This window comes from Ctenopharyngodon idella, chromosome 19, assembly GCF_019924925.1.
Source record: "Ctenopharyngodon idella isolate HZGC_01 chromosome 19, HZGC01, whole genome shotgun sequence".
In the NCBI taxonomy this organism is placed as follows: Eukaryota; Metazoa; Chordata; class Actinopteri; order Cypriniformes; family Xenocyprididae; genus Ctenopharyngodon; species Ctenopharyngodon idella.
Genome location: NC_067238.1, coordinates 10004701 through 10030862, shown reverse-complemented (window position 1 = coordinate 10030862; position 26162 = coordinate 10004701). Strand labels below are relative to the sequence as shown.

The window sequence follows — 26162 nt, the reverse complement described above, 5'->3', positions numbered from 1 at the left end:
CGTACAAGTAACGCAAGTTACGTAATCAGATGACTTTTTCCAAGTAACTAGTAAAGTAACTAGTTATTTTTAAATTGACAACAAACCTAACACAAGTTTTCCCAGTTATTGACTGATTGACTGTACATTGAATACGGAAGGCGGTCTAGAGGAAGCTAGATATTTTATTTCATAACTTGTTAAATATGGATATTTTTTTACACAAACGCATCGCTTCGCTTCAGAAGGCCTTTACTAACCCCCCGGAGACGTGTGGAATATGTTTATGATGTGGATGGAAACATTTTCTTCAGCTCATACTCATGACCCCTGTTCACTGCTATTATAAAGCTCTGATGCATCAGGTTATTTATTAATATTTCTCTGATTGTGTTCATCAGAAAGAAGAAAGTCATATACACCTAGGATGGCTTGAGGGTGTGTAAAGCTTGGGGTAATTTTCATTTGAAAGTGAACTAATCCTTTTTGTTATTAAAAAACAAACAAGCAAGCCCAGCCCTGGTGAAAAAAGTAACATAACACATTACTTTCCATAAAAAGTAACTAAGCAATGCAATTAGTTACTTTTTAGGGAGTAACGCAATATTGTAAAGCTTTAAATTACTTTTAAAAGTAACTTTCCCCAACACTGTAAATAAGTTACCGAATTTGACTTTATTGCAGTTTTATTCTGATTTCTAACAACTGATCTTTAATAATGAGATTGATGGCACTTCAGTTTATTAAATTTTATGTTTCTCTTCAGGTTTATACATCTATGGTAGGTAAAAAAAAAAAAAAAAAGATACAGTGTCAACTTCATAGAAAGTAAAAAAAGAAAGGATTTTCCAGACAATATTGTATATATTTCTAGTTTTTTTTTTTTTACTGTATACATTTATATATGGTTAAGAAAGGGTCCGTGGCATCAAAAAGTTTGTATACCTAATACACTAGACAGATGACATCAGTCTGGGCGGAACAGCCACCATCTTGCTTTGATCCAGCAATCACAGTATCAAGGGAGAGAAGATAATGGGAGGATGACAGTTATATGTATTAGGATGCGGAGCTCACATCTGTGAGTTTTAAGACTCCCAGCTCTTCACTCAACGGGACAGTTTTCACACAGTGATAACTGAGACCGTTAGCATAGCCTCTCGTCTTCTTGGCTCTCTTACAATCCTCACACAGGCAGCCTACTAATAGAGTGGCTATTTCTGGGCACTGGCTTTGATGATCCACCCCACCCTGACTGTGCGTTGTCACCATGGCTATGTGTGACCGGGGATTCAAACCCATGGAAAATATTCCTGTCTGCCTGGCAGGTGTCACAGGGTGCTTGGCTCAAAGCCTGGATGCAACAGCTGCTTCTACTTTGATCCATTAGTTACTACTCTGGAAGTTAAGATCTCCTGCGCACATGGGGAAGACATCTTGCGCATTTTTCATGATTCCTTTTCAGACGACACTGCCACATTTTTAATGAGCCATTGTGACTAGGGTTGAAACTAGATCTGTGAAACGGAACATTAGGTCAGTGTTTTATACTCTTTAAAAGTTTGGACAAAAGATTTTTTCAAATAAATCATCTCCGTTTTTCATTCTCTATGATTTTTAGGACCAATAAGAAACATCTTGAAGTCTTTTGCCATTTGATTTTGTTGTAAAACTCAATATCAATTACTAGCAGTCTCCTGTCATAATAGAGACTTGTCACGTTTTACTCCAGTGAATATTTTCTCTTAATGGGTTTAATTTTTGAAAGTCAGTTTCTGTATCCACCTTCCTTTGCAATGCGGAAGTAAGCAATTTTCTGTAAATGTGCTGAATTCATTAGCCGCTACAGGTATAGGTAACAAAGTGCTTACATTAGTCAACTAATATAGTTCACTTGAAGAAGTGAATGAAAATGAGTGAGCGAATTCAGAAGGGCTGCTGTTTTTGTGTAGTTTGTGCTTGCTGTTTAAAAATCATTTGACACTTATATCAAACTGGCAACTCCAGCTGTAAGATGAAAAAAATATATATTTTGCACTCTGTCATGGAAACAACTACGTTTAAATCTTAATGAAACAATTTAATAATAATTTACAAAGGAATTTATACCTGTTTGATATTACACTGCACCCACATTGGACCAGCGGTTTGGAAAATGGATGGATGGATGATTCTGCGACCCTCACAGTGCATTATAGATATTCTTTAGCTGTTTAGTGTACATCAGTTGTACACTCGTTATTGCAGTGCATTATAGGATTGAATGAGTGCACTTTATAATGTCCATTATGGTTTCGGACACCACTACAAATGGCTCTTCCCTCAAATAGTGCCCTATTTAAGGGTAGAGGGGACGATTTTGAACACGGTCTTTAGGATTACTGGAAGCTTCAGGTTTGAGTGTTGGAGCATTTTAGAGATCAAGGAGGTGTATCTCTGCAAAAAGGAGCAGGACTAGACACCTCTGCCTTAAAGTCTTAACTAAAAAAAACACTTTACATTAAGGTTCCCTTTGTAAAGGGTTCATAAAGGTGTTTGTTAATGACTAACTCATTTACAAATGCATTATAAGTCGTTGATAAACAGTTATAACTGCATGAATAACTTTAACGTATTACCTGCCAAATAGTGAGCCATTTTTAACTCGCATGTTATAAATGCTTAATAAATGTATTTATTCACACATATTTTACTCGGAACCAGATTTCTGGTTATTTCATGATGCAGCAAAAATATACTGTTATGTTGAGACTGAAGGGTGATTTATTTGTGGTTTTCTCAATAATATCTCATGACTTATGTCACTTTTCTCACTGTTGCTCATCAGACTTTACTCTGTGCATTACCCATGATACTCTGCAAAAAGGTCATGCTGCCTATTCAGAGGAATGTATAAAAACTGATTTCATGTTTATCAAGATGAAATGATCAAACTTTATTTTGAAAACGAACAAACAAACAAACATACGAGCACAACCATAACTTGATGAGATATTAATAATGAAAAATGTGATTACATTATTAGTTACCTGTGAACCCTAATGAAGAGTGAACCATTTATTCATGAGTTATAAATATTAGTAACTTGTTAAAGTGAACCTTAATGTAAAGTGAAGTTCTGTGGACCATTTATTCATGATTTATAAACGTTATAAATAAAGACATGATTCACGTGTTTCCACTTTACACTAAGGTTCACTTTCATAGATTACTAACGTTTATAACTCATGAATAAATGGTTCACCCTTCTTAGGGTTCACAACTAATGTAATTACATTTTTCATTATTAATATTTCATCAATTTATGGTTGTGCTCGTATGTTTTTTTTTTTTTTTTTTTCAAAATAAAGTTCGATCATTTCATCTTGATAAACATGTAATCAGTTTGTATACATTCCTCTGAATAGGCATCATGGGTAATGCACAGAGTAAAGTCTGATGAGCAACAGTGAGAAAAGTGACATAAGTCATGAGATATTATTGAGAAAACCACAAATAAATCACCCTTCAGTCTCACCATAACAGTATATTTATGCATCATGAAATAACCAGAAATCTGGTTCTGAGTAAAATATGTGTGAATAAATACATTTATTAAGCATTTATAACATGTGAATTAAAAATGGCTCACTATTTGGCAGGTATTATGTTAAAGTCACCCTTTCTATTCATGCAGTTATAACTCCTTATCAGCGACTTATAATGCATTTGTTGTCACAGGAACCTGACATTAAATAGGCTATTAAGGGCTTTTCAGCAAAATTTAAACAGTATATTACAAGATTTATGAAATAGAAATACAATTCATGAAACACCAAAAAATGCAAAAAGGTAATAAAAATATCAAACCAATGTTTTGGTTTTGGAGGATTAAATTCAGAAAGAAATATCGTAATTTAAAAGGGTTTTGACTCATATATATATATATATATATATATATATATAGTATCTCACAGAAGTGAGTACACCCCTCACATTTTTGTAAATATTTTATTATATCCTTTCATGTGACAGCACTGAAGAAATGACACTTTGCTACAATGTAAAGTAGTGAGTGTACAGCTTGTGTAACAGTGTAAATTTGCTGTCCCCTCAAAATAACTCAACACACAGCCATTAATGTCTAAACCGCTGGCCACAAAAGTGAGTACACCCCTAAGTGAAAATGTCCAAATTGGGCCCAATTAGCCATTTTCTCTCCCCAGTGTCATGTGACTTGTTAGTGTTACACGGTCTCAGGTGTGAATGGGGAGCAGGTGTGTTAAATTTGGTGTTATCGCTCTCACTCTCTCATACTGGTCACTGGAAGTTCAACATGGCACCTCATGGCAAAGAACTCTCTGAGGATCTGAAAAAAAGAGTTGTTGCTCTACATAAAGATGGCGTAGGCTATAAGAAGATTGCCAAGACCCTGAAACTGAGCTGCAGCATGGTAGCCAAGATCATACAGCGGTTTAACAGGACAGGTTCCACTCAGAACAGGCCTCGCCATGGTCGACCAAAGAAGTTGAGTGCACGTGCTCAGCGTCATATCCAGAGGTTGTGTTTGGGAAATAGACATATGAGTGCTGCCAGCATTGCTGCAGAGGTTTAAGGGGTAGGGGGTCAGCCTGTCAGTGCTCAGACCATATGCCGCACACTGCATCAAATTGGTCTGCATGGCTGTTGTCCCAGAAGGAAGCCTCTTCTAAAGATGATGCACAAGAAAGCCCTCAAACAGTTTGCTGAAGACAAGCAGACTAAGGACATGGATTACTGGAACCATGTCCTGTGGTCTGATGAGACCAAGATAAACTTATTTGGTTCAGATGGTGTCAAGCGTGTGTGGCGGCAAACAGGTGAGGAGTACAAAGACAAGTGCGTCTTGCCTACAGTCAAGCATGGTGGTGGGAGTGTCATGGTCTGGGGCTGCATGAGTGCTGCCGGCACTGGGGAGCTACAGTTCATTGAGGGAACCATGAATGCCAACAGAGCATGATCCCCTCCCTTCGGAGACTGGGCCGCAGGGCAGTATTCCAACATGATAACGACCCCAAACACACCTCCAAGACGACCACTGCCTTGCTAAAGAAGCTGAGGGTAAAGGTGATGGACTAACTCTATTGAGCATCTGTGGGGCATCCTCAAATGGAAGGTGGAAGAGCGCAAGGTCTCTAACATCCACCAGCTCCGTGATGTCGTCATGGAGGAGTGGAAGAGGACTCCAGTGGCAACCTGTGAAGCTCTGGTGAACTCTATGCCCAAGAGGGCTAAGGCAGTGCTGGAAAATAATGGTGGCCACACAAAATATTGACACTTTGGGTCCAATTTGGACATTTTCACTTAGGGGTGTACTCACATTTGTGGCCAGCAGTTTAGACATTAATGGCTGTATGTAGATTTATTTTGAGGGGACAGCAAATTTACACTGTTATACAAGCTGTACACTCACTACTTTACATTGCAGCAAAGTGTCAAAGTGTTGTCACATGAAAAGATATGATAAAATATTTATAAAAATGTGAGGGGTGTACTCACTTCTGTGAGATACTGTATAAATCTTATAGTTACTGAGACAGACATTATGACAACTAGGCCTGGTATTTTCTGTATATTTGTATGCATATTTTACACCATTCAACTATACACAACTCTAAAAGAGCCAACAAAGCATGAATTTATTGTGCATATTTTGGTACTGAAATGTAAATGCTCCGTAAAAATGTAACTAGCATGGGTATTTGAATACATATAGTTGCAAGAAAAACAATCTGTTGTTGTCATTGATACCTTGTGGAAGAATATATCATGTTAGGTTTGATTGTCAAGAAAGAACAACAACAACAAAACAATATGTGGTATTTCTGAGATACCAGTACAGAAAAATACAAATTAAAGTGCATACATTACCTAACAACCTACAGACAGGATACAATGTACAGGAAGTAAAACCTCCTGTACGAAAATCTCATTATATGCTGAGAAACATGCATTACGTTTATAATTAAAGAGGACAAATACATATATAAAAGTATTCCTGCTTAATAAACACTTTAAGGCACAGTGCAGTAAACCATCAGGTCATAGAGGCAGTTATAGTGAAACGTATATTCTGCTGTTCAGAGGCAGTTTAATAGAGCGTAGCCTAATGTGAAACCATAATATTGCCTTGAAAAATTGCTAGAATAATATTGGATGGTTGACATATGCCAGTCCAGTCATTCTCTGGTCACAAAATTTGCTACCAATGTGACCATAGAGGGGATAGAATTACTATACTTCCCTTATGGCTTTTGTTTGATTAATTCCAGCTCACTCCAAATAAATAATTCTATTCTATTCTATTCTATTCTATTCTATTCTATTATTCATAAAAATTCCAGTTAACAAGTACATATCATACCTGATATTAAAAAAGCTATAAACATTGGAATGGCTATTAAGAGATAAGCACAGACATCTGCTGTCATATGATGAACAAAACGACAATTTGGCATAAGCTTAAGGCAAATAAACAAGGCCACTCAGGCTTACAAACAGGTCAGGCTTCAAAATGATATTCGACCAAACATCTCCATAAAGGCAATCAGTCGTCAATGTTTTCTTCTTCATGAGGAACAGATACTTCATTTAACCACACATATTTGTGCCACTGGATGATGAAATGTAACAAAAACACAAAGACAAAGTGAGTGTTCAGACGTGCACAGCTGCATTCACATATGCATGCATCCAAAACAAAACAAAAAAGTTTAGGTTATAATTTAGATTTGTGCATGCGTCAACTGCACGCCTGGCTTTTGGCCTGCAATGTTACTCTGATTTGTGACCAGACTCATATGATCTCACGAATGTTCTTTTTAGAAATATACATGGCCGTGGATGGAGAAAGACGTCAAACTGCACTTACGGTAATAATTTAAAAAGCTACATCGAGTACAAGAGAGTAAATAGGAAAGCAAAAGGGAGACAACTTGGTCCACAACAGCACACGGCTCCGTCTCGGCAGGATGTGCTGATAAATTCTGAAGTGAAGTGCACTTGTTTTTTTCTGTGCTTTTAGGCTGGTTTTCAGTTCCCCCGTGGAAATAAAACAAGCAAGGTTCGGTGAGTTCTGACGGCCTCACATCAAGTGGAACTCTGAGTGCACAAGGTTTGTTTGTTGAATCGGTGTTATCAGAGTCAGGTCTTGCAGATTCGGATCTTCTGTAAGAAATTTGGTATGCTGAAGAGTTCATGATTGCCGTGGTCTTCTCAGAGGGACCTTCAGCTGCTATGCATGGCTGTGCACGGAGATGCTGGAGAGATCGTTCCTGATGATTTCATTTACTGTGAAAGCAATTGGAAATCATGTTACTTTTAGGCTACACCCAAAACAAACAATTCATCTGCAGTAGAAATTGTATCACCACAGGAAAATATTGCTAAATGCACTTTTAGAAAATGCTGTTCATTCTTAAGATGTTTTTCATGCCCTGATTGCAGATGTATGGCACATACATCTATTGGATTACGTATTGTTTGTAATACAGCACTAAAATGTTCCCTGTCCAAGACAAAGTTGTTTTCACCAACATACACTATCAGTTCAGAAGTTTGGGGTCGTTAAGATGTTTTTGAAATTAGTCTCTTATGCTCACCAAGGCTGCATTTGTTCCATCAAAAATATAGTAACAGTAATATTGTGAAATATTATTACTAGGGCTGGAATTTGAATACGTTAATTATATTAATTAATTACAGAAAAAAATAACACGTTCAAATTTTTAACGCACTTGCCCCGCACCTAGTCCAACATATGTCATCTGACATTTCATACAGTTGACTGATGATGAATATAATGCAGGGCAACAACTCACTACGTGATTATAGCCTATAGAATGCAGTTAGAATGTCCATAAAATTCAAGATATGAAAGGTGAAAGGCAATCAATTTGAACCCTTTGAAGCAAACGACTACACCGGTAAGATCAGAACGTTCACTGCTAAATTCAAACATGCTTTCGCGCTTTGGCTGCGGTGGCAGCACCAATTGCGTGTTATAGAACAACTGACATGATTTAAACGACAAATTACATTCAAATATTTGACAATAGGTGCCGATTTATGTTTCTGCTGGTTGGTGCTCACACTCAATAACTGAGTGACATGCACGTCGTTAAAAAAATGCCATAGTAACTGTGAACTATAAGTGAACTCGAGTGATCTATAGAAATGAAAAGAACGTCACATCTGAAAGCTGCAGTTGTTATTTTTATTGCTCAAAATGGAGAATATCTCATGTTTTTCCGTGGATGTTCAGCGCCTATATAGCCTATAGTTTATGATAAGCTATAGTTAACAAGTTTGTGAATATTTTTAATAAAAAAGGAAAAAATGAAATAAAGGGCTTCTTGGTAGCCTTCAGTAAATTAACTTCTCTAAGAAAATTATTCATAAAACATCAGTTTACCATGTTTGCTTTCAATTTCATATTTCCATATTGATAAAAATAATAATAATAAAAAAATCAAGATATAATTCACCCCAAAATTAAAATTCAGTCATCATACTCAACCTCATGGTCTAAAAGTTTGTGTAATAAATTCTATGTTGAATCAAATAAAATATTTCTTTCTGAATCTACTTTTTGTAATGTCTATTTGATGCTTTACCCAATAATGACTTTAAAATTATCTTTTGGGGGTAATTTCTCAGCCAAATTTTATGTATGATAAATTTGCGATTAATTAGATTAATTAATCGCCACATCATGTAATTAATTGAATTTAAAAAAATTTAATCGCTTCCCAGCACTAATTATTACGATTTAAAATAACTGTTTCTATTTTAATATATTTTAAAATGTAATTTATTCCTGTGGTGCAAAGCTGAATTTTCAGCATCATTACTCCAGTCTTCAGTGTCACATGATCCATCAGAAATCATTCTAATATGCTGATTTGCTGCTCAAGAAACATTTCTTATTATTATCAATGTTAAAAAACAGTTGTGCTGCTTAATATTTTTGTGGAAACCAAGATACATTTTTTCAGAATTCTTTGATAAATAGAAAGTTCAAAAGAACAGAAAGATCTTTTGTAACATTATTAAAGTGTTTACTGTCACTTTTAATCAATTTAATGCATCCTTTTTTAATTAAAGTATTAATTTCTTTAAAAAAAAAAAAAAAAAAACGTACTGACCCCAACTTTTAAACGGTAGTTTACGTTCACTCATCAGGTGGTTGATATCACTAAAATTAATTCAAAATATGTAAATCAGTGAATCATTTTGCTTCTGTGATGCGCCTCATTTTCAAATGAAATAAATAAATAAATAAATAATGAGAGTGGGATCCATGGGGAATTGATAAAGATAACCAAGACAGACAAATTTCCTTGGATCAATAGTAAATATTCCATTTAGATTGACTTCCAGTTGAAGTGTAAGATTGAAAATTTTACATACTTTTGCTAATCCTATGAGACCTTATTATAAACAAAATGTAAGTTTGATCAATTTTAATTAGGTCAGAGGAACATAGTAAAATAATTTAATGGGTAAAATATGAGTTTAGTTTCAAATCTCCTATTATAATTTCTACATATATAGCATCTGAGACCCCACACACAACAACAGTCAATATAAACAACATAAATAAAAGTAAATCACATCTCTTTCAGTGGCTTCCCTGAGACTGAGAGGAAGAAAGATCAGAAGATCTCATGCCCTCTTACGGAGGACCCTGCAACTCCAGCTGTCTGCTATCTTCCTGCCCTCTATCTGTCATTGCATTTTCCCACACACTAGGACCCTGGCTCCTTCTGTCAGCTGTGTTCTTTGGCCCAAGCACGGGAAGTGACTTAGCATGGCTTCAGGCTACACAAACAGCCTGGCACTCACTCGCTGTGTGATAGCAGGGGAAACCGGATGAGGCTGCCTCTTAGAGTTAGCATGTTAGCATATTAGCGGTAGACGTATTATCTTACTCTCAGGCCCGTAGGGAGCATTGTATGACCAACACACAGCACATTACCCTTCTCTAAATGTCTGTATTTCAGTTTTCAAGCCTTCAACGGTTTATTGCAAAACATTTGAGCCTTTTAGCTCTGAGAAAAGCGATTTGCTTTCACGTTTCTTTGCTAACGGCTCTCAAACCTCCGAGGGCCATAGATAGGCAACTGTATCAGTTGCTCTATCTGTTTCAAAACAGCACATTCCTCTTCCCTTACGATCTGCACAGACTGCTTTAGTTGGCCTTTGAATTCTTTAGCATGGACGTAAGCACCTGCAGGAAGCATTTGATAACTATTAGACAAGCTGTGTGTGTTTTTCTCATTTGTGGTGAGGAATATCATCCTCAAAGCAAAATCTGCATCCTTCTAATGACATAAAAATGTTTAAAGTCATAGTTTCCTTAGCCACAAATTAAATAGCAATCTATACATAAATCACCCGGTTCTGTGTATGTAATATTTATATTAGTGATAAGCAATAAATTATAAGATATTTGGTCATTTTGAGATTATCAGCTTTGAAAAAAGTCTTGTGTCAGTTACAAAAACAATAAGGTTTTTTGTTGTTGTTTTCAGGCTGGATTTTTATGTATTTTGATTAAAATTGGCATCCTGGATTCTAGATATTTGGATTCTACACTACTGTTCAAAGATTTTGGTGTTCTGTAAGATTTTTTAAAAGTTTTTTTCTTATGCTCAACAAGGCTGCATTTATATGATCAAAAATACAGTAAAAACAGTAATTTTATGAAGAATTATTACAATTTTAAAAAATATAATTTCAGCAGCCATTACTCCAGTCTTCATTTCCTGTTATTATTAATGTTGAAAACAGTTGTGCTGCTTAATATTGTTTGGAAACCATGATACTTTTTTTCAGGATTCTTTGATGAACAAAAAGTTCAAAAGATCAGCATTTATTTGAAATAGAAACACACGTCTTTATGGTCACTTTTGAATGGTAATGTAAAAGTCACATCCTTATACGAGCTTTAAAAATCATGTAAGCCTTTAAAATCCCAACAACCTAAGGGCTGTGACACAGAGAGAGAGAGAGAGAGAGGGGGAGAGAGAGAGAGAGAGAGAGAGAGAGAGAGAGAGAGAGAGAGAGAGAGAGAGAAGACACATGTGGCTGAAGGCGGTGGATTTCCTCCCCTCAAGTGTCGCTCCCGGCCAAGACCAGGAAGCCTGCTGAGGAATTCCCTGCAAATGAACCATGGCCTTCGTGCTCCCATTGCAAAACTGCCTAAGGGACTGAGAGGAGTCTGGAATGCTGACGTTCCCTCTAAACAATGAAGCCGAATCTGTCTTTCATCTCCTCATGAGGTGCGGCGCACCCAGCCTACCTGACCCTGGCCTGACACGGCCTCTTCCCAGGCTCCTGGTTTCTCTTTTTCACCAAACTGACATAGGATCATTCTCCAAAGACTAAAAGAACTATGCCTTGGAAGCACCTTACACCATCAACAACATGCCAAAAAAAAACTGGGAACAGTCAGCTGACAAAACACCAAAATCTACACTTAAATTCACCCCTGATATTCAAAATATCAGAAATCTAACCACTGATATACTGAAATTGAAGCCGTTAAAGCTGGAGGAATATTTTTTCACAGCCTTATAAATATTAAAATCCCTTAAGATTTCATATTCTCTTGGGCATGAACCCATATGATATGCTACTGCCAGTAGCGTTCTGATTGAATAGCACTAATATGTGAACAGGATATGAATCAATGAGATGGTTGAATTATGAGGAGAAAATCACACATGGACGTGCCACACAAACACCACTCCATACTGAAACAATTAGGGACCTTTGACAGTTGGGAGTAAATTACGCCAATATATCTTTGTGAAAAATTTGGCGAGCACTGACAACTGCCATGGGAGTTTGGACATTAAAACGCAGGTCTCTTGAATCACTAGGTTCCCAACTGTCAAAACAGTGGAGGTTGGGAAGAAATATCTGCACGACTGCACACGTGCAATAAAGTTTTATGGTGAGCGGGACGCTAGCGAAAGCATCTTTTCGAATTCAAAAGACTATTGAATGAGTTGAAGGGACAGACAAATGTTTTAAAGGATTAGTTCACTTTCAAATGAAAATTAGCCCAAGCTTTACTCACCCTCAAGCCATCCTAGGTGTATATGATTTTCTTCTTTCTGATGAACACAATCGGAGAAATATTAATAAATATCCTGATGCATCCAAGCTTTATAATGGCAGTAAGCGTTACCAAACGAGTACGAGCTGAAGAAAGTGTCTCCATCTCCGGGGGGGTTAATAAAGGCCTTCTGAAGCGAAGCGATGCATTTGTGTAAAAAAAAAAAATCCATATTTAACAAGTTATGAAGTAAAATATCTAGCTTCCATCAGACTGCCTTCCGTATTCAAATTACGAAAAAAAAAAAAACAGAACTAGCGTTGCGTCAATTCCATAAGTTGAATAGGGAAGGCGTAGGACGTAGCGCAAGCTTTTTGAACTGCTAGAGTTTTACACTTTCTTTGTAAGTAGAATACGTATGCGGTCTTATTTTAAATTGTAATAATATTTCACAATATTACTGTTTTTGCAGCTGTGGTGAGCATAAGAGACTTTCTTCAAAAACATAAAATCTTACCGACCCCAAACTTTTGAACAGTAGTATATAAGTAAATCAATGGAACGTCTAAGTGGTAGTAGGTTCTTCTCTGGTATTATTACTGGTAGTACAAATATTTGAGCTTGGTTATTAACTCAAAGTTATTAACATAGTTATTAACTATGACTTTTGCCTCAAACTCCTAATTACTGCTTATTAATAGTTAGTAAGGCAGTTGTTACATTTAGGTATTGGGTAGGATTAAGGGATGTAGAATATGGTCATGCAGAATAAGGCATTAATATGCACTTTATAAGTACTAATAAACAGCCAATATCCTAGTAATATGCATGCTAATACGCATTGGACCCTAAACTAAAGCGTTACTGTGAGTTCTAATTAGCCATGACCTATTTTGTCTTGGTCTAAAAACCTTTTCTTTGATGACGAAGTGTCTACTAACATTTTTTCGGCATTCGCCACGTGTTCGAATTGCACCAGATTCAGTGCAAGCAGCATAACTTTGCCTGTTCACAGCTCCCTTGAGGTTTCACCTTACATTGACCTGATCATCCAAATCCATTTGAACTGTGTGACTCCTTGGCGTGAATAACAGGACACAGAGATTTCTTGTGAACTTATGCTTGGGAGAACAAGCCACAGAACAGAGTACAAAAGAGAAACGTGAACATATCCAAAACAAAAAAGATATTTATGTTGAGTGCAGAGAGACTCAAAGGATTCTGTTATTTTGAGCCAAGATGACAATTTACATTTGAAGAGGTTTCATCTTGTTCAGAGTGCTCATGGTAAATAAAGACGGCCTCAGTAGGTGTTGACACATGCACTAACATTTTGAAAAGACCAAGGAAACTTTGATTGTTTTCAAGTCTCTATTGGTCAACAATTTTGGTTTGGGGTTTTGGCTAAGGATAGCAGCTAGTGACTCATGTACTGCGATGCTGCTTTTGTACACTGTTGGCTTGAAAAGAAAACTGTTGGCAGTTGCCATAGGATACATCTCAATTTGCTGCCACATTTCGAATGAGGAGTCTAATGAAAGGACTTCAAGTGATAAGTGACTGGATACACTATAATAAAGCTGCAATATGAGACGCTACTTAGGGCTTCATACCAAACTAACAAGTGTTTTTGATTTCAGCCTGGTGCTGTTTGAGTTGGCAAAGAATAGCCGAGTCTTACCCTTAAGTCTCATAACCCGATAAGCTTAGCATGAGTCAAGAGGTATTTCAGCACGTGATAAATGATTCAGAGTGATGATGCATGAACAGAGTATATAGAGTGCGACAGAGACGGTGTTCATGAATCGATGCATTAGCCAGCCAGGTTTTTATTAGCCCTCTGCATGGAAAAAGAAATCTGGGCGTTAGACGCCATTTCCAGTTCAATAACATGCTAAAACAGTAGAGTATTTTTAAAACAATAGCTCAAACAGTAGGTGCTAGCAATGCCAAGATCATGGGTTTGATTACCAGGGAATGCATGAACCAGGGATATTATCGTTAAAACGGATAAAATATATATTTTTTAAAAATCTTAGTTGAAATAAAGCTGAAATAAAATAAAACAAATATAAGATGAAAAACTTAAGCTAAATGAAAATAAGTTAAGGCACTAAAACTAATAATTGGAAATAAACTGAAATAAAATAAATGAAAACTAAATTATATAGTTAATAATACAATAGTTAATATAAAACTAAAAAAATACAAAAATAAAAGCTAATTCAAAATACTAAAAAAACGATAATAATACCTGGACAATAGTAAAATAACACTGGCATGAACTGATAAAATGTAGCTTCAACAATGTAATTTGATTTGGATAAAAGTGTCTGCCAAGTGCATAAATGTAAATGTCTAAATATTCAAAATTAAATCATTCAAATCAGATCTGCTGAGGAAAGTGTGGCATGATGAGCCATCCATCCAATGTCCATTCCACATTCCATTCCATTTAGTGGTTCCGACTTTTAAATAAAAGGTTCAGAATTCTTCCTGATTACAGCCATCGTCCTGTTTAGCAACCAATTAGCAACATATCTTTCTGATTAAATGAAGGACTTCCATTAGTTCATAAACAAATAAATAAATATTCTTTAGATTTTATTTGTATATATACTATTTATTTTGACAAACAAACCTCTTGAACTCTAATATAAAGGTCTTGTATCTTTGAGATTGCTGTTGTGACTCTAACTGGGAAGTGAATATGTGGATGTGAGGTAATCCAAGAACCTGCTTCCTGCTGGACCAGGATAAGCAGCAGCTGGATCCGTGTGATAGAGCCCAGAGACCTGGCCTGCTCTCTACCTTCAGGAAACAATGGGGGAACAAGGAACTACCAAACAATTATCCCACCAGCACTGTTAGCTTCATTAAAGGGGTCCACAAGCGCCAAAACTCCCAGTAGTCCTAATTGTTTTAATCAGCAGAAGACAAGAAAAACAGACCTCGGGTCAGGATCACGATCACACAGGGATTTTTCATCTACGCAATAACCGGCCTCATAATTGACTCACAAGGGTATATCTTCCTCAAAAACTATGTTAGCCTGACCACGTACCAGACCACAAGATGTATTTGGCCTTTGCTACAATTTTAGCAAAATTACAATAACATTAGTCATCGACTTGGAGGTGTCTACCAATGTCTAGCCAATCTCTTCTATTTAAACTCTTATGTAAGCACCCAACAAATTACATTATTTAAAGTGATAGTTTGCCCAAAAATGAAAATTCTGTCATTTACTTATGTGGAAAAACTTCTCAGGTGACGGGTCCATACATTGGGTCAAATTGGTCCAGTGTTGTTTTGGACCACATTGACTGTCATTGTACAGTTGAAACATTATTTAAACCATCTTATTTTGTGCTCCACAAAAGAAATAAGTCATATAGGTTTGGAACAACATGATGATGAGTTTTCTTTTTTTTTTTGGGTGAACTATTACTTCAAGCACTGGTCAAGACTCCTTAACAACTCATAAACAGGACTAAAGTTTAAAATGCTTATCACTTTATGGGAAACATTTCTATTATTTATAGCATAAATATGTTTCACAAGTCCTCACTGTACTTGCTCAACGCTTTGAATGTTCAAACTGCTCACCACTCCTACATACATTTCCTAACAGCCCCACAGGCTGAATTGGAAAGTTTGTTGTGGTTTCTTATGGGGAACCCAGCTCGTGGGTCACGTGGTATGGAGCGGTTCCCATAGTGACCCCCTCCTTTACGGCAGGATCTACTGCTTTGGCTCGGGCCGAGCTGGATCACTCTTCCTGGCAGCGCTCAAGCCACAGGCTTGCGTCGGCAGCGGCCAAGTCAGTGTGCTTTATTGCAGTGAGGCCCCTCAAAGCTTACGGCTGGTGAAGGCCAGGAGCCAGGCTCGCAGCCAGCTTTTGTAAGAGTTTCCATGAGTAAAAGGTTTTGTAACCCCTCCTCAAAGAAGCAAAGGAAAACAACAGAAGGACCGTATCAGAGGAAAGAGTGAACAGTAAATGAAGACTGAAGTATTGGATAAGTGGTTGGTTGTGAAGTTTAAAAGTACCTTCATCACACCGACAACCTATTCAAGTACTGTATATAATAAGAAGAACATCTTCAATAATAATAAGACAACTAAAGCCTCAGAAACCCTCAATACTAGATATGTTGACAGCCGTGCATGACGGACGATGGTTTTGTGCTTGTAGAAAAGTGCCTCTGCTTCAAATCAAATTAATGAGAGTGGTTGACAAGCTCCCTGAATGCCACACCTGACAGAGTCCATTAAAGCTGCAATCTAGAAGAAATGCAATCCGAACTTATAATGACACAGGGAGACGTGTTAGTGCTCGCTAAAACGTGTTATATTTTGCCAGGGGAGAAATGACAGGTAATAATTTTGACAAGCAAACCCATAAAAAATCCTGCTCTTACTCCATGCATAACTGTTCATGTTTCCGCTTAGCTTGAGTGGTATGGACTATATTTCAACTGCTCGAATGTATGAAGACTTAAGCTTCGCCTGGAACCTAAGGAAACCACTATGGCATCTGTAATCCGCTATCCGACATCTTAAACTCCAAGGAAGGGTCTTAGATCGCTAGCATGATGTTTGTTGTCTAAAGAATGATTTAAGACAATTTCCTTCACTAAATTAGCATACAGGAGTTTCACGTATGCAATAGTGTTCTTAGGGCAGAAGCCCTAGGAAGACACAGGGTTTGAGAAATACTGATGGCCTGTCACATGTTCTATAGTGTTGAAAAGCTGCGGGGTGGATGGAGTCCAGACTATTTGTGTATCAGCATGATGCAAACTAAATGACAGCGCTGAAAAGTGACCTCCTGTTGGGCTTGAAGCACCATGTGATGTTTCAGCAGATCTTTTCATAACCACTAAGGTTTGGGTCTCTGCAAATACACTAGAGAGCCATTAGTCTCAATGTCTGTACACCCATGGAATGGCCAGAGACCGCTTGATGCATATTACACACAAAACTGGACGGTACTTTCTCAATCTGGCAAGCTCTAATCTGATTGGCTGACTTTACACTTTCCGGAGTCAGAGCACAAAAGGGTTTTTTTAATCAGTTGGCCTGGAAAAAAAAGTTGTGTTTATAAAGATGAAATGTACACTGGATTTGCCAAAGTTTGCCAGGATAAATAAAAGCAAAGAGTGCTACTTGGGTATCATGTTGTACTTACTGGTTTATTTTGGATAAGGGATATTCAATTTAATAAAAATAGTAGTCAAAGTAGTATTTAAATGTGTAGGATTTAAATAGTGTATTCCTTTTCTATATTTGTTTGATTTTTGAAAATTCTATACACATTTTTCACCAATTTTTGTAAAACTGTTCTCAGAGGCTGTTGTTTTATTTATTTTTTCCATAGCGGCCTATTATTGTTAAACTGTGATTTTTTGTATTATATGTCATTCAGACAGTCTCCTTCTGTCTAAGTTGGCGGTTTTGGGCCAGAATAAGCTGTGATGTAGATCAGACCTTTCGCTATTTAGTCAAAGGTCTGGCTATATGACTAGAAAACCATTATCTATTAGCTTTCATGATTTAATAGACAGATCTAATATTAAAATTCTTCCATCTGTTGAATGTTTCTTCCACAGATGCTTAAAATTTAACACAAAAGTTGAAGGGAAACCGATGAAGTCATTCATTAACTTTCCAGTTAATTTAACTTGCTTTCTCGATATATTAAACATCATGGAACAGGGCCGCTGTCGTTGTGGCAGTACGGTTAGCGCTGGATCTTAACAGTCTTAATTTTGTGAGGGAGCACTCAGGCAAAAACATCAAGCAATTAGAAACATCTGTTGGGCATTACATCACCAGACTACGATGCATACGGTCACTAAATTTCGCTTGAATATTGTGCTGTCACTTACCATCATCTAGGTACATTTGATCCAGTTCCTGTGGTTCCTGCTTGATGCTGACAGCTAGCATGGTAGGGGCGTCTTCCTCCTCCTGTAGGAGGGGGGAGGACCCGCTCCTCACTGGTCCTTTGGTTATCTGAGCCGCTAACACAGAGGCCTCACTGGTGGCCTGTGATTGGTTCAGACTGTGGCTGGGAGTGAAGGGGAGTTCTGGTGCGGAGTTTGGAGTGGAAGGATGGGACCCTGGAGAGGATGCGGCACTTCCTGTTGGGTAGAGGATGGACTGTGGGTAGCGTCCGGGTGTGGGCTGGATGGTGGAGACGTGTGGGATTGTAGGAGACTGGGGGCCCAGGTTCGATCCCGCTGATAGGCACTTAGTGGAGATGTGAGGTGGGGAAAGATCCTGTAGTTTGGGGCTGGTACTGGGGGAGGACGAGCAGGACAGGGAGGTGGGCTTTGCCGCAAGTCTCTGAGGGCTCGATGCGAATGAGCCTGCCACACAGGGCCTTAGTTCTGAGGGCATCATGGGGGTCATCGCGGGGGGGCTGTAGTAGGGCTTCGGATGCAGCGCCAACCCAACTGGATGGAGTGGTGCACATACCTGGGGGAGGTCGTAGTCGTCGCGCGGCTCTGTTTTTATGGTTGGAACTGGGGAAGCGAAGGGGAAAAGAGAGCAAAGAGAAAGATCAGATGAAGAAAACGGGGGAAAAGAGAAAAACGAATGAACACACGTTCCGGGTTCATGTGACTTTATGCGAGCTAGCGCGAGTGAGTGGGTTTGTGGCTAGGATACCCACAGCGAAACAAACATTCTCATCAATGAGACTATGTGTCTGAGGCTACGCGCTCCCGCCCAACTGAAAATATTTAAAGAAAGAGGGAAAAAAGGGATGAATCATCACCACAAGAGCCTTCCAGCTGCTTTCGAAAATAAAAGGGCTATTTTTTTTGGATCTGCCCCCAGTGCTAATACCATATAAGCGTGCATTATGAAATATTTTACTGCTACAGTAGTTTCACATCCACTGCTTTACAAAAAAAATCCAGCATTTTTTTTTCAGTGTCATTTTAAGATGGGATCTCAGGTTTAAAAGAGCCAAATTGCTAAGAATTGGACTGAGACTGGATTAGAAACAGATCAGCAGATCCTACATATCGAGTGCATGGAGTTCAAACTAGCAGTGAGGCTGCCCATTTTTAACATATACACAGTAGCAAAGGTGCCTTTAAAGACATCTTAAAGAAAAAAAATGGAGTACTGTATAGTATACTTTCAGTTCATGCCGTTTAGCTTCTGAGGCCATCTATATGCTTATGACAAAATTAACTTATACTAGACTTATACCAAGTTCATTTTAAAATTGTATTCTTTTTCTTCCAGGAAAAAAAGCCCCAAAATATTGATGACCTATTTTTGCCCAATCAGATGATTTCTAGAATGAGAATTTCCCTCCCCAACAACATCTTCATCTGACTAGCAAATATACGACTTTCTGTTTCAAAAGGAAATGCATTTTCATGCAATTTCACAAAATCATCCATGTCTTTTTGTTTCATTAAAAAGCCTGATAATGACTAGTTGAAACTACAACTAAAAACTACCTCATTGGTATTACTTGGTGTATTTGATTCTGGCGAACAGATGTTGAGCTACTGGGGAGAATTCAGCTGTTGTTGACAAACTCTTCATCCTCATGACGTTACATTTCACCTTTTAACTTCTGGCTGCATTTCTCAACAGACTGTCAGCAGCAGTTTATTTTTCTTCTACAATGAGACATCCCTCACACCAACATGCCTCTACAGAAGCCCTGAAGTTTTATTTTGCATTCTATCAACAATACAGAGAAAAGGGGAACTATCTGTGCCGCCCAGATCAACCGCAGGTTTAAAATAGAGCCTAGACACCTATTTTAAGCCCTGAAAGGGGAAATGAGGCTTCTAGCACATGACTATACAGGCAGGCAGTTATCTGTCACTCCGCCTCATTTTTAACCCCAAAAGCCATCTCAGATGATTCAGATTTTTACCACTTCCCACTGAAGCTTATAGACTCATTATACTCGTGAGGAGCCATTTGTCATTCTTTACTAATATGAAATTAAATACACAGACTCAGGGTTATAATTTTTTCTTTAAAATAGAATTAGATAAATGGATGTCTATAAATCTCCTCCTCATAATCATAATAAAAAAAGGGTTATCTTAACACTTAATGAAAGTCTTATATTAAAAGGTAAAATTATATATATATATATATATATATATATATATATATATATATATAAACAAACAAACAGGAGTCTGCAATGGTCCAATGTGCCAATTATAGCACAATTTTTGTGTTAACATGTTAACTTTAGCTAAAGTTTAGCTAAATGTTTCATTGTTCCTCCCACAATTAAATTCATAAAATACAATTTAGGAACATAAATTAAAATTGTATGTACAAGTATATGAATCTACACATCAATAATAGTTATTTAAAAAAGATGCACCTCTAGGTACAGTTAAAAAAAATAACAATAAATATTATTATTTTAGGGGTTCTTGCCCTTGGCCTGATGACTTCGGCCCTAAAAAGATGTTCCATTGTTCCACCCACATTAAAATGTATTAAGTACATTTAATATTTAATGTACAAGTATATGACTTGCACATCAAGAATAATTAAAAAAATGATGCAATAATAGTTTAAAAAAATAAATAAATAATGATTATTTCAGGGGTCTTTGGCCTGAAAACCTCTGCTCTAAAAGACAATTATTCATAAAATGTGCTGGACAGATTTCTTGCAACATCTTTACAGCATACAGTCTAAAAAAAGACAGTACTGCAGTGTGAGTGGGACGGCCTGCAGTTGCAGTGCCCACACTTCAGGAGACAGGGCTGGGACAAGCTGGGTCTGACTCAAGCCTTTGAACCACCCACTGGTTACGCACACTGGGCCTGAGGGAATTAGCGGTGGTTAGGACTTTTCAGATGTAAAGTCATTTTTTCTATTCACCTGGCAACCAGTCTGGATTTGAATAATAGCATTCACATACTGGACCCCACCCTGCCACTGCCCTTCCACTGCTCCCGGAGCAGGTATGGAAAAGAACAAATTTTATGGAAATGCTTTTAACAAAGAAAAAACTAGCCACAATTCCATCCACTAAAAAAGGCTTCAGAATTTCTTCTGAATTAATTCAGTCACAGATTGGAAAAAGAAGCGTGAGTGAATTAAAGGGGAAAGAGGCTATTTTTTTTTTTTACCGTTTGTGGGCAGGTATGTGAAACGCTGGTACTGGCTTCTCTTCCGTTTGCCATTGCACACATAGAAATTCACTTGAACTGGGTTGGATATTCTTTGGTTCCGATATGATGGGACTTCCACAAGCAAAGCCACCTGAAATTCAAAATATAAACAATTTCAGTCAGTTGATGTTGCAGTGTTGGGCTCGTCAGGATCCTCAACAACAACAACAACAACAACGACAACAACAAAACATGTTTTTATAACACCAAAAAGCCACTGTATGGGTTACTTCTAGTTCTGTTGAATATTAAGCGGAGAAAAAAATAAGAAGCATTTTAACACTTCACCTATAATCACTTGGAATAGTTTCATCAGGCATTTTAATGGAAAAAAAATAGATTCCTAGATACCAAAAACCTTAACAGCGCCATCTCCGTTATTCAACCTCACACCATGAGCAGTGTCCAACAGCCGCACAGTGATTGTGGCTTTGTGAGCTTGGGGCAGATGAGGTCCAGACAAACCAAACTGCATGCAGCAGACGGTGTTATTTTTTGCGCTTCTCACCCTGAATGAGAGAGTGTCCGGGGACTCCGTCCAGACAGTTTATTTCCCCTGCGCGTCTCCCCTCTCTGTCTCCAGACACCACTGAACTTTTGACCGCTGAGCCGTCTGCGATTATAACTACAGTATGAGAAAGGTGCTGGGAGTGTCAAACTGTCTATCTCCCCCCAACCTCTTTTCCTCCACCCTGAAATGAACCCTGTGTGGCTGAGAAGAAATTGATGGAAGTGCTGTACAGTAGCCAGAGAGGAAGTCATCAGTCTTCTTGCAGGTTTTAGAACCATGTGCAGGTGAGCTCCCAGACTATTTATATTAGCACATCGCCTTAGCCGCAGAGCAATGCCAGACCAAGCACAATGTGTTTGAGAGAATTTCATCTATTAGTCTGATCTGCAGCTGTGCTCGGGATGCTTGGCCTACAGCAAACTCCAACTATACTAGATTTACTTCAGTAAAAATGTACTTAAAAGTGTTAAAACACCAACAACACACCCATTTACCTATAAATTTAACATGAATTGTCATTGACAACCCATTTTACTTTTGTAATTTGATGTATTTCTGAGTGAAAAACATATTCTTCAGTGAAAAAAATTAAGGCAATTCTGGTCATTTGGCAGCCTAATCTTGGTTACGCCCCCAAGCAGTAATCTTGTATAAAGGTAAAAGGCATTCAGTTCCTACTTAAGAAAGACTGAAATCTCCAAAACTGTTTGTTAAGATGACATTTCAATAACATGTATCAAAACAGTAATAAAATCTTAAAATTGTATCATACATTTTCTTTCTTTAGCTTAAATCATACTTTAAAAAAAAAAAGACTGGTCCAGTTAATGCACATGTACACTAGCGTTCAAAAGTTTGGGGTCAGTATGATTTTTTTTTTTAAAGAAATTAATAGTTTTATTGGGCAAGGTAGCAAAAAATTGAGCAAAAGTGACACTAAAAACATTCAAATAAATGCTGTTCTCATGAACTTTCAATTCATCAAAGAATCCTGAAAAAAATGTATCACCGTTTTACACAAAACTATTAAACAGCACAACTGTGATAATAATTAGAAATGTTTCTTGAGCAGCAAATCAGCATATTAGAATGATTTCTGAGGGATCATGTGACACTGAAGATTGGAGTAATGATGCTGAAAATAATACAGGAATAAATTATGTTTTAAAATATATTAAAATATAAAACAGTTATTTTAAACTATAATAGTATTTCGCAAAATGATTGCTTTTACTATATTTTTCTCAAATAAATGCAGCCTTGGTGAGTATAAGAGACTTTCAAAAACAAAAAAATCTTACCAACCCTAAACTTTTGATTGGTAGTACACAAAAAAACTATCAAAAAGGATTGGATGGTGAAAACTGGTGATTATATATCAGAATTGAGACAATGAATGCTAATTTGCAAGAACGATATGATACTATAGTTATTTGGCTAACCTTATTGAACATACAGTGTATTATTTATGAGATCTGAGAAAATAATAATAATAATAATAATAATAATAATAATATAAACAACTTCATGTCATTTTCCGTTATTCATTTTCCGAAGCTTGTCGAAGTCAAGCGCCGCCCCTTATTTACAAACACCACATTCTAGAAACTATTTCAAATGTTGGTGTTTGTATGAAAAAGTAATGTAACATTAACGAATGGTGCTTTATATTTTGGATTTGCCGATTTGTGAAAAGACAAAGCAACCCCAAAAAAAAAAAAAAACTGAAAAAAAAGACAGCTGACACAAGCCAGCTTACCAAACTAAAAGAGCCATGTGGTTTAGACTGTGTGAGAAAATGGTTCACATTAAATAAATATACATATACACACACGGCCGGGCAGGGAGGGGCAGAAATCAAAGGCGTCCTTGTAAAAAAATTGTCTAATACATTAATGCTCCATTCAAAACAGATGGTCTCCATTCACTCTCTGAGCATTGAAACCAGGCGTGGAGGCTCTCATAAAGTTATGAACCAAGAGACACCAGACAAAGACTAGCTTTCAGGGAGCTTTTGGCTCAGGCAGGGAAGAAACAAACATTAATTCATCCTAAAAAAAATATATGACAGCCATAGAGCTCTCTTCATTTTATTATGAACACATGAGCTCAGACAGAAGCTACTAAAATTTTGTCATAAATTAAGGAATTTTAGCTAGCTCATTTTTTGATAGCAGGACCCAAACTCGCACTTGAAAGTTCTGCCGAGAAGCAATTAAAGAGTCACTCTGCAATTATACATTCTCTTTACGAGAATCTACAAATAAAATGGTAAATAGCTGGTGCGTTTTCCCTTTAATGCTTTGATTAAAACATTCTATCACATTCCAGAGCTCTGAGTTTCTTAGCTGGACAATACTGGCAGTTAGAATGGGTTTTATCCAACAGTCTGAGCTCTATGGACAGACATGTGCTACCTTACAAGTGTGTGTGGTGAGGGGAGCAGGTGCAGGGTTCACACACAAACACAGTCTAATCCCAGAGTCTAAACTGTGGTCCCTGAGCTCTCGCAGAAAGAATCTTCCATAGAGAAAACAAGGAGCAGGTTTGCGTGTGCGAGTGTTGTGTGTATGTGTGTGTGTGTTTCCTCCCGAGAGAAGAGAGTAGGGCTCCACACATACATTATATCCGCTTTACACACAAAAAAAACAACCTGTTTACCTCAAACACAACAATACAACAAACATTTCTTAGTTTTAAACTCTTTTTGTTGTATAATAATGTATATACTTATATAATTTTATTCATAAATTCTCAGGAGATCATCTTGCTGCCTTTTTTAAGTGTAAAAATGTTTTGTAAAATGCAAGACTTACAGATTTGGAGGATTCTCTGTTGACTTTGGCCTCCATTTCCCATATGTGATGGCCATCTGCAAAAAATAAATTAAAAAAGAGATGAAATTTATGGCATATTATTAACATTCACCTCACATATGTTAAGGAATACACCACAGAGTGAGCTTCAATTCAGAATAGAAGAGAAATTTTGATATTAAAATCAACATAAACTGTGATGGAAGCCTGATCAAAGCAAAAAATGGATGATTGAATTGAACTTTTTCCACGAACACAGGGTTGTATTTTATATTATGAACCATATAACCATGCAGTTAGTATAGTTAAATAAATCATTTTTTTTTTTTTTTCAGATTTTAGAGGGATGGAAAAATAGCTTATATTAAATTTATTAAGTTGTTTTTGTGAATTTTTGGTGCAAAGTAGTCACTTAATATGTCAGTATGGCTGATACTACCAGAATATTTTCCCAGAGATTTTCTATTCAGTCTCTCATAACCTATTTGGTAACACTTTACTTAAAATTTTTATATATATATTATATATATATATTATAAAAGTATTTTTATGCCTTGTAATGCACCGTATAATGCATTGTATTTTCTCATGAATAATTTTAACCACAGTTATAATATATTAAAAGACTTATCTATTAATTAAAATATTATATGGCCTTTTAAGTTTGGTTAAAATTATTTATGAAAGGATATAATGCATTATAATGAATACTTTTATAATGCATTATACATAATGGCATTTTTTGCTTAAGTAGTTCTTGTTCATATTAATAAAGAAAATATGATTTTGGTACTGTTGAATGTTGAGTCACCACTCGACATCTGGGTCCTCAGGCAAGACCAGTTGAGACCCACTGCCGTAGACAACCTCAGTATAACATTAAAGAGGCAGAAATCCCAAAAGTCTTTCAAGAGCAATCGCTATACTGCAGTCAGCCTTGAGATTACATCATGTCCTGTCTGCCTCTGACCCGCTTGGGCAGATGGGGGGCTGATGCAATCCTAATGATCTTACCAGAGCCAAGAAGTGTGTGCGTGTGACGTGCTTTTGCTATGGGGGGACCAGTCGCTTACATCAGCCCCTTGTGGAATCTCGCAACTCATGACAAATAGTGTCTGAAGGGTCCAATAAAAGGCCTGGTAAACTCTGCTTCAGATAATGAGCAGCGGCTGTTTGGCTAAAGAGCGTGAGGCGCGCTTACGCGTCACAGACTCTCATCTGTCCTTTCTCTCGATCTCCAATCTCTCCTCATTATAAAAAGTTTTATTTAACTATTTTCAGCCTCCGGTTTTTCAACGCAAACAGGCTTTCCCACACAATTGTTTGGGAACAAAAGACATATTAAGGTCTCGTTTGCTATTTTTAGTTAAGACATCACTGAAAAGACGTTTTTACTTAGACCGTAAAAGCAGGAGAAAACCGCAGGGTAGTTTGGTCACAGCAGCGACCCGCTAGGGCAAACCACAGACGCACACATGAAAACAAAGTATCATTGTGTCTAAGAAAGAATAAAAGTAAAGAAAGAAAGTAGAAGAAAGGAAATTCTTCTAATATTATTTCGAACAATAGACAACGCATCTTTTTAAACT

At 37.2% G+C, this 26162-nt stretch overlaps 1 protein-coding gene across 2 annotated transcripts in view; it reads right to left on the bottom strand.

Annotated features, from left to right (window-relative positions):
- Nucleotides 1–5612: 5612 nt before the first annotated feature.
- nfatc1 (nuclear factor of activated T cells 1) overlaps nucleotides 5613–26162 on the bottom strand; it is a 46170-nt gene continuing 25620 nt past the window's right edge. For both annotated transcript variants that reach the window (XM_051873153.1, XM_051873152.1), the window contains exons 7-10: nucleotides 24574–24629; nucleotides 21205–21337; nucleotides 17956–18594; nucleotides 5613–7287 (exon numbers count right to left, since the gene is read on the bottom strand). In XM_051873153.1, coding sequence (XP_051729113.1) covers nucleotides 7232–7287; nucleotides 17956–18594; nucleotides 21205–21337; nucleotides 24574–24629 — 884 coding nt within the window. In that variant the 3' untranslated portion in view covers nucleotides 5613–7231. The remainder of the gene's footprint in view (nucleotides 7288–17955; nucleotides 18595–21204; nucleotides 21338–24573; nucleotides 24630–26162) is intronic.